This window comes from Orbicella faveolata, unplaced genomic scaffold (assembly GCF_042242905.1).
Source record: "Orbicella faveolata isolate gen_17 unplaced genomic scaffold, um_ofav_v1 contig_47, whole genome shotgun sequence".
Classification (NCBI taxonomy): Eukaryota; Metazoa; Cnidaria; class Anthozoa; order Scleractinia; family Merulinidae; genus Orbicella; species Orbicella faveolata.
The window spans coordinates 26,531,690-26,543,647 of NW_028301577.1; the positions used below are offsets into that span (position 1 = coordinate 26,531,690).

General features: G+C 38.3%; 1 protein-coding gene across 1 annotated transcript; it reads right to left on the minus strand.

The window, feature by feature from the left end:
• Positions 1 to 700: 700 nt before the first annotated feature.
• Positions 701 to 11,922, minus strand: LOC110068712 (coiled-coil domain-containing protein 42 homolog). The gene is made up of 12 exons (XM_089279674.1): positions 11,773 to 11,922; positions 11,515 to 11,620; positions 9,596 to 9,700; positions 8,825 to 8,910; positions 4,315 to 4,429; positions 3,805 to 3,861; positions 3,438 to 3,512; positions 3,292 to 3,327; positions 2,465 to 2,517; positions 2,305 to 2,373; positions 2,113 to 2,197; positions 701 to 924 (listed from the first exon to the last, which is right to left on the minus strand). Exons 1-12 carry the CDS (start codon positions 11,826 to 11,828, stop codon positions 832 to 834), a joined length of 936 nt encoding a protein of 311 aa, XP_089135800.1. The 5' UTR covers positions 11,829 to 11,922; the 3' UTR covers positions 701 to 831.
• Positions 11,923 to 11,958: the final 36 nt, after the last annotated feature.

The window sequence follows — 11,958 nt, forward strand, 5'->3', positions numbered from 1 at the left end:
GATTACTTAACTGAGCCTTTCAAGTTACAGATGATATATGATGAAAATTGCTTACCTTGGAAACAGATCGACGTCTGTGTTCAAAGCACACTTAAAGCCACTCCTTTACCAAATACAATGTGCACACACCACGCACTGCTTTTAAACTAAGGACACCGCTTTTGAACTAAAGTGACGCCCTCTGGGATTAGACGTCGAGGACTACGCATGCGCTACACGTTCCAGATTCCTGGGAAAGTGATTTCATGCGTGAACGAACAGTCGTACTGCGTTTACACGGTATAAAATTTTGTGGTGGTAACATGAAAAACGAATACAGAGCCACAAAAGGGAACCGGAGTGAACTAGTACCGAACTGAAGGTCGGCGCGGCATCAGAATCAGTAAACCAACCGAACGAAATGGCGCTTACTATTTACAATTCGATTTCCTGTAATTGTTTTCGGCTGATGAGACACTGGAAACTGAAAAAATGTAACAAATGGTAAGGAAATTTCCGAACGAAAAAAAGGTCTACTTCTGGAGGTAGTCTCTAAATTTCCGAAGGGATTTTACGGAAATTTACTGTACCATTTGACTTTCCGCCGAAATTTCCGGATTTTCTGGCTAAATGATAAGCGCCCTTGATCGTTTGATAAGGAGGTAAAATTTTATAGCAGATGATCTGTATCTGTTCTCAGTACACCAATGAAAAGGCTTCCTTGCCCGTTTTACGCCCATCTCGGGCCAATTTATTAACGTATACATTTTTAACATGCTGTATGCGTGAATAAATCTAGACACAATATTTACAACTTTCTACAATAGTCCTCCTAAACTAATTTCTGGTTATTCAGCTCATGGTGGATGTGACATTGGTGGCAGCTGTCTCGGCTCTTCTGATTTCATTCGTGATCTGTGTCAGATCTTGGATGAACACTTGAATCTGAAGATTAAAAACGTAAAGAGGAAGCACAATCAGCAAAAGATTACATTTTAAACGTCTTACACGATAACAGACTGGCGAGAATCATGAAGACAACAAAACAACGCGCTCTTACAAAGCCCCGTCCACATTACACTGGAGGAATTTGAAAACGCAGCTTTATTTCTACGGTTTGGCCTGCCGTCCACACCGATATAATCCATCAAGAAAACGGAGCTTTTCGAAAACGCTCTTCAAACCGCAGAAATTTGAAAACGCCGGCTTCAGTTGCGTTTTAGTGTGGACGGAAAACATTTTGAAAACGGAGCTATTCGAAAACGATGACGTCACCATAATCACGTGATTTTCCTGCCCGAGTTTTCCTCAAACACAAATCCAAAATGACCGGTGATTGATGCGTTTTCAGATTCCTCCGACAGAGTTAGGACGGAAAACATTATTTTCATGCGTTTTCAGAGTAAAAGCTGCGGCGTAGTGTGCACGGGGCCTTAGTATGTGTTAGCCCAGGAATTGAGCAAATGCACTGTCGCCACAGGGTAGAGAGTATTCTGCGGAATTTGCGGACTAACAGTCTGTTTCGCATTCTAGCAATGAGCGCCCGTGACCCTCGAACGCCCCAATCCCATATTTACCTGCTTCGTTTAAAAACTAAATTAAAACAGTTATTTTTTGAACTAAATAATAATAAATATTATGCCTTTCCCTTTACATTTTCTAACCACCAAAGGTTGCCCTGACTCGATAATCTTTTGATGGTTCGTCTTTATAAAGGTTCACTTGCTACATAGCCCTAGTCTCGTTAGTTCTTGCCAAGGCTGCGGTCTAAGAAGAACTACGAGGAGCCCAAAGGCTCCTACCCATGAAATCCTGGGTGCCCAGCACGTAAGCTTTTGCCCAAAGGCAAAAGCTAGTGGCCTGTGGCACCCGGGTGCTTTTAGAGCACAGCCCTGCTTACTGATTTCAAAGCCGATTTAACCTTTAGAAAGAATGCACTGCATACAGCACTGCATACAATAAGTCATTTCCTAAAGTAAGCATGTGGGTGAACCAGATTTATGACAAACCCGGAAGTGTGTAAGAGACGGTGCAATCTTCGTCAGTAATACCGAAGAATGGAGAACGCGCGTTCAGACTATTGACTGCGATCAGACGAAGGAAACACTCAGTAGCACTACAGAGAAGCATTACCTTTTCCAGCTGTTTTTCAGTGAGTTCTATGACTGTGTTCTGTTTCAGGTGTCTGTTTACGAGCATAAACAGGTTATGGGTTGCCCTGCCGGTAAAAAACGAACACTTTTACTAAAGGCACTCATGAATGAGTAGAGTCTGACTGAACTAACATTCAAAAATAATCCTTAAAATGTTGACATTTTTACTTACATTTTTATTCTTCCTAAAAGGAGAGTTTTCTTGGCCGCTGTGTTCTGTATGTGAGTCCACTGTGATTCCCTGAAAACAGCAAAGTGTCTGAATTGTAACGTCGATGTATTTGATGAATGACGCATTTTTTCATCAGTGCTGAATGAAAGATAAAGTTTACCATTTGACGGCCACGCTCTGAGCCTTCTCCAGCTGTGTCTGTAAATGTGCAAGCTATTCAATTTAATAGAGAAGGCAAAAATAAGATTATTATCAAGAATAAAAATCGTTGAATGCCAAAGTTGTTAAAAGAGTTAAGTTATGAATATCATTAGGTGGCATTCCTGTGCGTGACGTCGAATTACGTTACTCCTTATATTTCTTGTTAAATGCTTTAATTAAAGCAACTGACCATTCGATCTCTTAATTCTACAAGGCTTATAAAGTCAATCCTTTATAGAGGAATAGCCACAATTAAAGGCTTTTGTAAAGGGAAAATTATAATTAAAGGACAACTTTTACTAGTATGAGAAAATGTATGCTGCAAAACCGATCAAAAGTGACAATAAAGGTCAGATTTTGCAGCATAAATTTTCTTAAACTGCCCACCATGTTGGAACAACTATGGGTAAATGTAAAGAGTCCAATCACACCGATGGGTCGGTCGAAAGTCGGCTGACAAGCCGCGGACAGTTGACTCACAGTTAGCCAACTATCAGCGGACTGTCAGCTGACGCGTTGGCCACTGTTCATCCTTAACCTACCTTAACCAAACTGAACTTAAATGTCTGGTAAATGGACATACTTAATATAGACAATATTAATAGTGACTGCATGCACTGCATGAAGTGCAATATTTTCACACCAACAAGAGGCCTGCCCTGTACTCAAGGTTATAAACGTTGTTATCACTTTCCCAAGTCAGTGTATGGTTACATTGAATCTTAGGCATACAGCTATGTACATTACAAAACCTGCATATGTATTGTAAGTTACAAACTAAATTACCTGATTATTGTAGTTTAAGATCTCATTGTTCTTTTCCTATAAAGCAATGGCTCTCAGTTATTATGAAGAAACAATTTTTACACTCTGTAAACAGTGAAGAAGACGAAGCAGGACTTTCAACTAAACTGAACAGACGTGAGACAAACCTCTGTAAATTTCACCAATCTTCCTTTTTCCTTCTCATATTTTTCTTGGTTTTTAGTTTCTCTTTCTAAAAGGTCCTGAATAACGATGAAAAACAAAATATTTATTTCCATTTCCAATATTTATTTTCAATTAGTATTACTCAGGTCAAATTGACAAAAGTGTTTTTCTTAATTTCAGAAAGATATCTGACAATTTTAAGGGATGTGTTGACGATCAGCTTTTGCTTACAAATTAAAGTTTTAATTTAGTGTAACTGATTACTTATTTGGCTCAGCACATCAAAGCTCAATGACATGTTTCCAATGCCAACTGGCTAGCTTGTGATCGGTTGTTTAAAAGCAATGTTAGATTGTTTCAAATACGTACCTGATGTGTTGCCGTGAGCGTGTCATACCTAGCAATCACCTCCCGAATCTCTTGAAACTGTAACAGGAAGGAAGAACAATATTTATTAATTTATTGATTATCTATGTCAACTTACTGTGCTGCTTCTAGGATTGTATAATTTAAATATCTTTTATATTCATAATTGTGGTGAAATCTTGGTGAGTATTTCAATTGTTATGCCAGTTTTGTACTATACATGTTATGCATTTCCCCCACTGAAGATTATTAATTGTCAGTAGTGAAAATGCCCTAGGTAGTGAAAATGCCCTAAGGGAAACTTAACGGCATTGCCTGATTGAGAGTGGAAACCTAAGAGAAGTCTGTTATCACAGCAAAAATAATATTTATTTTATTTAATTTATTATTTAATTTATTACCCATCACGCCATTTTATGCTGTGGACAGAAGTCATAAATTGTGGACAATGATAAATATAGTGCGATAATATTATTTATTAGGAAGGCACTTGCATGTCTATTGTAATCTTACCTCCTCAGCAGACTCAAGAACTTTCTCAAGGTACTGTTGATATATAACATTTCTTTCCAGTTTGTATTGTATGTGATCACGATCCTTCATTAAAGCTGTTGTTTCTTCCTTTAACCTGACAAGAAATTGTGAGTTTACTTTAACATGCCAGTGCTTCAGCCAGAAAATTTTCCTTGAGGGCCAAATTAAAGTGGTCCCTCAAGACCTATTTTAGGGGCCAATTTTTTAGGAAAGGGGCCCAAGGGCCCCCTGTATTGCAAGATACAGAACAAAAAAAAATTCTGGGTACCAGGAAAATAAAGCAATTTATTAAGTTACAGGATAAAATTTAATAGTAAGTGCTTTTTGAAGTGTTTCTACTCAATAAAGTTTGTGTTGAATCAGAGTGTGGCATTGGTTGTTTTGTTCCTGCCTGGCTGTTCAGGTTCAATTCTGTTTTCACATCAAAAAGCCTTGGAAAAGTTACACTAATGACATTGCCCTAAAGATATGAAGGATCTGTGCATTACAAGAGAACAATCCACAGGCATACATGACTTGGTCAATGATCAAGGGCTTCCAATGCATTATATGGCGATTTCAAACAAGGTTTTCTGATGTGAGAGGATGACAATACAGCAAAAGGATGGATTGACTTCTTTTCTTTATGTTGAAGCAAAGACGTTCAATGTGGTTTTCTGGAAGGACATAATGTCTGAGAAAATAACTGTTATTGATCATCAAACACAGAAATGTGATTATGGCGACTAAACTAGAATTTTTGGTTGCCAAGGATCAATGAAGTGTTAGTTGCATTTGGCAACCCTATTGGTTGCAATTTTGAGTCCTGGGATGGCTTTTAAAATACTATGCCTGTGGCCTGCAGTCTTGCAAAAGGAAAGTGCCAAATTGGCCCCTTTTTCATTTTTCTGGGGGCCATCTCTAATTGCAACACAGGATTCCTGCAATGGTGTGGTCTGGTGGAAACGCTGCATGCTGTCAAACATAGTGATTACAAGTGAATGTGATTATGTTGGATGGTGTGGAAAAAGAGAGATGGTGGTAAATGAGGACAACATCAAAATAATAAACAAAATGTCCATTTTGTCCTACTTTCTGATTGGATGTGTTATATTACATTTAGTTTTATAACAATATTCAAAACAAGAGGAAAGCTAGATATTTTTTCCCTGGTAAATTAGGCTACAGGAGAGACTCCTATGTTAAAAGGTCGGGGATGCTCTTTGTCTCACTCCTATTTTTAGCTGTCGACATATCTTTAAAAGTGGTACTCAAAGAAATAATAAAAATCGCTGCTTGTCTGTCTCAAAGTGGAATCTTATTGAGTTCAAATGAAGCTCAAGCCAGCCCCAGATTGGTCTCTTTCAGGGTTTTAATTCAAATTTTCCGATGGGCATCCCCGACCTTTTCACATGGGAGTCTCCCCTGGGCCTTAAGAGTGCCTGCCTGTAAAAATCAGACAAATTCTTAATTTCGCAGCAAGGGTCGAAAATTCGATTTCGCTCATATTCTTGTGGTAGATAGGCTAGGGCATGACAAAAACTACTGGATAGTTTTTTTGGCAAAATATCCTTTTATTTCAAAGAAATATGCAAATTACCAACTTCCGTTAAAATCGTCATTTGACGCACCATTTTCTTAAGCCAGTTTGAGAGCCTCGCATGCAAAACCGCATCATTCTTCCGTCTTTAAAACACTCAAATATTTTTGTCCAATGTTTAAATGTGTACTGGGTTGGTTTTAGGGAATGTTGCGTTGTCTTTTTGGGTGCAAAATAATTAAATTTCGAAGACAGGTATTTCATTCACTTAAAAGTACCTCGTGAATATAATTGATTTTCACCATGTGCGAAACCTTTTAAATGAATTAAGCTTCTGGCGGTTGAATCGCAGAAGGATGATCTACAGATTCCTGTAAAAATTTCTTTGGGCAAATGATTGTGAGCGACGCGAGAGCTTTTCAAAGTACGTCAAAAATGCAAATATTTGACCATCCGTCGTCAAATTTCAATTTACGGGTTAGAGGTATATTTTAGCATGCGCCACATGACTTGACCTATAATAAGTTGAAATAGTCACAGGGCTGATAATTTCGAAATGCTCTAACCTTATTTGTTGCAAAAGGCAGGTCCAAAGCCGATTTGACGTGTTTCTAGTCGTACATAAAGCAGAAGTTTGCTTTTGTTTAGACAAGGTTAACGTCCGATGTACATCGCTAACTGTCAACCTATTATTCGTCAAATACCATGGATCTGTGACCATCTTTCTGCGCATATGAACATCACTGCATCTAAAATGGCTGAGTCATTTGTAGATAGTTGCTTGCTTTGCACTGCGCCAAAATAATGCGTTTGATCGATTGCTGACCATTGCTGATAAGTGTGTCGGCGCAGCACAATCTTACAGCCGTTATTTGTTCGTCACGCAATGCTGTCATGGCATATGCTGCATATTTTGATCCATTTTGTATAGAGCACTCTCAGGATAAATGAAACAATTAAATCATTGTTCATCTGTTTGTTCATATATATAATAATATGTGTATATTTATATAATCGTATTCTATAGTGTACGTGGCCTCGGTCCAAATCACGTTTGTTGTACGTTTTGATGTTTCAGACAACAGCTGATAAAGCTAGTGCCAGTACTCACTAGAATTTTAAAAAAATCGCCATGAAACAAATTATAGATCAATGAAGCAAGAACTAGCTGAAATAAAAATAGGAAATCACAACGTGTCTAATTCATGAGAAAAACAGACTAAATTTAATTAGTAATGCCATGCCATTTTATTTGGCGTATTTTGTTTGCTAGTGGCGAGGCATCGGTATGTTTGTAACAGAAAATAGAGGACTGTTGTCAATACAGTCCAAAATTATTGTCAGTAAAATATTGTAAATAAAACACCTATTTACCGGTTACCTCCGTGGCCACCATTTGGTCGTTCCGATAAGGGTTTCACTATTGTCTTTACCCCTATCATAGGGGTAAAGACAATTCAGCGGCCACCCAAAATTTAAACACTTTCTTTTGGAAAGGGCGATGGTAGATAAGGGTCCGAAATTGAAGTTGCATGGCAAGTGATAATTCAAATACACGTCTACCATGATTGTCTTGAATTGACTCCACGTTCACCAAGAAATTTATAACCCGATAGTGAAAAATTAAATATTCAGGGTACACCTCTATTTAAGCGGCTAGCCCCATAGTAAGCGGTCACCACCCATTTCCCCGGGGGTAGCCCACTGTATTACATGTAAATCAAAAATAATCGCAAAGCCAGCGCGAAAAGACCTAGGTATGAGTTTAGCGTTACAGTATTACGCAGGCCATGTAGGTAGCGGTGGTCGAGTAAAAGATATCAACAGGGGCAATGGTAAATTATTCATTCTTCTCATTTCTTAATTTAATCTCTTCCTACTCAACACGATTGTGCGCTCCCAGTGGTTCCCAGCTTTACGGAGCCTTATGTATTAGGATAGAAATTGTCCTACCCCTACCCCCTAAAATGGGATGACAGTATTGTGTGATGAAAAAGGAACCGCTGCAAGCAAGGATTCAAGCCATCAAACCATGATGATCAAACATAATATTTTGGTGTAGTGCAAAGCAAGCAACTATCTACAAATGACTTACCCGTTTTTGACTTAGACGCAGTGGTAATCATATGTGTCGAAAGAGGGTCACCGATTCATGGTATTCGACCATTAAATAAGTTGACAGTTGGCGATGTACATCGGACGTTATGTAAACAAAAGCAAACTTCTGCTTTAGGTGCGACGAATGGTGAGAGAAACACGTCAAATCGGCTTTGGACCTGCCTTTTACAGCAAATGAGGTTAGAGCATCTCGAAATTATCAGCTCTGTGTCTATTTCAACTTATTATAGGTCAAGTCATGTGGCGCATGCTAAAATATACCTCTAACCCGTAAATTGAAATTTGACGACGGATGGTCAAATATTTGCATTTTTGACGTACTTTGAAAAGCTCTCACGTCGCTCACAATCATTTGCCCAAAGAAATTTTTACAGGAATCTGTAGATCATCCTTCTGCGATTCAACCGCCAGAAGCTTAATTCATTTAAAAGGTTTAGCACATGGTGAAAATCAATTATATTCACGAGGTACTTTTAAGTGAATGAAATACCTGTCTTCGAAATTTAATTATTTTGCACCCAAAAAGACAACGCAACATTCCCTAAAACCAACCCAGTACACATTTAAATATTGGACAAAAATATTTGAGTGTTTTAAAGACGGAAGAATGATGCGGTTTTGCATGCGAGGCTCTCAAACTGGCTTAAGAAAATGGTGCGTCAAATGACGATTTTAACGGAAGTTGGTAATTTGCATATTTCTTTGAAATAAAAGGATATTTTGCCAAAAAAACTATCCAGTAGTTTTTGTCATGCCCTAGCCTATCTACCATGAAAATATGAGCGAAATCGAATTTTCGACCCTTGCCGAGTTATTTTCCATTTCTATGGACAGGGACTCTTAAGTACAAACCTTGCAATTTCTCTATCCTTTGCTCTTCTCATTTCTCTTTCTTCAGCAGCCTTTTTGAGTGCTCTGGCTCTCTTGGAGTCATTTTCCTACATTTCAGGATAAAAATGAGTCTTACAAATGAGACCCTGTTGGAATTCACAGGATTATTCTCTAACATGCAAAGAGGCTAATTTGCTCAAAGATCTGATAACTAGGTATGGAACTGTAAAATGGGCTTAACACACTGGAAACAACAACACATGAACCCAAAATCAATACAGCAGAAAAGTTGGTTGATGTTATTGTAAAATTAAGATAATGTGGGACCAACTAGGACAACTATTTTTCTCTATGCTGTTACAGTAACTATGCTCATTTTTCAGATTAAAATAATTATTAAATGAAAAATGGTTTAACTGCGTCGTAACTTTTGCCAAAAATTTGGGTTGGTCGGATGACGCTAAATGGAGAAAAAAAAGAGGATGGCCTAATGCAATTCAAGAGTTTTGATTGGCTTAGCCATCATGGTATATGAGCACTTATACCATGCTCTATAAATATCATAAGTGTAAGCACAATTTTTTGGGGCATCTTTTTATTTTATGTCAGTTTTCTTATATTTTGGGGACGTTTTAAATTATTAAAACAATAATTATTGTTCCACTCGCATTAATTGCTGGATGTGACATGATTATAGTAAACTTGGTGCTACATGCACCTGCCTCGTTGGCGAGGTATCTGTCATCTCATATCCAACGTGCACTCCTGGAATAATTGCTAAATACACTGTACCTTCAAAAACTTGTCAAACTTCAACAGTGATTCCTTTAGTTGATATTCCTTCCTATCAAGCTCTTCTCTCCTTTGTTGAAGGCTTTCCATTTTCATTTGAAATTCCTGTCGCAGCATATTTAGTCAAGAAACAGTCATAAAAGAATGCTCTCATAATTTGAAAAAGCTTGTGTATGGTAAGGTAGTTTGTGTATTGTAACCTATGCACTCTCAGTATCTGTCATCTTGCTGGTAAGTTCTTCCACTGACCACAAAAGGAGGTCAGTGATTTAAGTTTACAGCTTTTGAGTCAATACTGACTGCGTGGTTTTAAAATCACCCAGACTGTAGCACTATGGCTGTTGTCTGTGTGTGAAGGAATACATGAAAGAAATTACCTCCATAATTAAAATTTTACAGAAGTCTTTCCAATTCTACCATGTACAGTGTAAGGGGACTCTGCTTACAGACTGTACAATAAATTCAAAACAAAGTTTGCCCCCATTAAAATTTTTTTTTTCCGTTTACTGCAAATAAATCAATTAAAATCTTAATTCATTCACGATCTGCTTTAACTCTATTTATAATAAAGTTTCCATATAACGCGCGCTCTGATTGGCTGAAACAGCGTGCTTTATCAGAGAACAGAGCACGGGTTGATGACGGTAAGTAGGCTTCCAAATTTTTGCTTCGGACCCAAATTAAACATCCCCTGTGACTCAGACAAACGCACTGGAAGCGAGCTATTTTTCTGCAGTAAATATGGCTCACAGAGACCATTCTTAGCAACAGTAGTTTTAAAACTGTACTAAAATAACAAGTTTTGCTTGATTCCCGCCGACAAAACATGTACAGCTGTAGCGAAATTCACAAATTCTCAACCTAAACAGTGCTTCAATAAAGACATTAATTTTGTTACGAAGGCAGAAATTATACTAAGAAGTAAAAAAACGACAGAAAACAATTGAACTGTCTCTGTTTATGATGAGAAGCTTTATTTTTGTAAATTTACAATTAAAAATGCTCATTTGCTCAAACAACACTTACATGCAGTGTAGTAACGCTCGTTCTCCGGTCATCTCAGCGAAGTAAACCGACGAGTGGTCAGTGCAAAACTTGCTCTGATATTCTCTTCTGTGTTCGAAGTAGAACGAGTGGGAGCCGTTAAGTCTTTCTAACTTTTACGCTAGTTCGGGCAATCTTGCCGCATGTGGCTACAAGCCGTAAATAACCGTAGCTCCTTTCAAATTCAACCCGGCATTTCGCATTTACATCCACAAGCTTTGAGCTCCGCGTTTCGTAATTTCCACTGGAAAAGTGCTCGTTTTCATGGGCCACAATACGGCCGGATTCCTCTGGACTATAAACCTTTACCTGCCTTGAGATCCGTATTTAAAAATTAACTTAAAAGCGAACTTTGAAGGCATCGTTCTTCTCTCGAGAGCCGCTCAAACTTCTCGAAACTGAAAGCTTAGCTGAAGTCCAGTTTGTGATTGACAGCTGTCGCTTCGTTAGCCAATCAAATTATTTGAACAATTCTAACAAGGATTGTGATTGGCTTATTTTAGCGTGCTTTATCAGAGAACAGTGAACGGCTGACGCGACTTTTGCTCGTTTGGAAAATAAAGTTTGGTTTGAAAATTCAGTCGAATGCGTGGGGAAATTATCTGATTCTTCATCATAAAACAAATAAAGAAGCCTCGACTGTGCTCTGTTCTGTTGTAAAGCACTTAGGAAGCGGTAGAGCACTCAAGAAGTAGGGAAAAACACTCGACTACGTCTCGTGTTTTCCCCTACACTTCTTTCGTGCTCTACCGCTTCCTGCGTGCTTTACAACAGAACAGAGCACAGTCGGGGCTTCTTTATTTGTTGACTAAAAACACTTTTACATACTTAAATTAAGCTTAATTAATTTGACAATAATAAGCTTAATTACAAACCTCTTTTTGAGCTGCCAGTGCTTGTTCCACCTCCGACATTTCTCTCCTCTTTTCCAGGAGCCGTGTAGCAGGAGTGAGATGATCATCCTCGCGCTCAGGCATTTTTCTAAAAAGAAAGGACAACAAATAAACTTACTCAGTAAAAAAAAACACTATATGAAAGCTGCCCAGTGTTAGTCTATGTACAAAATTGCATCCTTGAATACAGCCCTAAATCTCATGACTTTCAACCTGCGTTGGATTTATTTCGGTACTTACACGAGGATCTTATCCTCAAAGGTAGTTCTAAAATATTCTTCCAAGTTGACAGTCATTTTGGAACGTTTTTTATGGCCAGCAAATTCGGTTTATTTCTGTCTGGATTTCTTCACCCCAAGATGGCGGAGCTGCGTTGCCATGGAAATACTTCATCAGCGCGTGGAATCATGGGTAACAACTCGTACT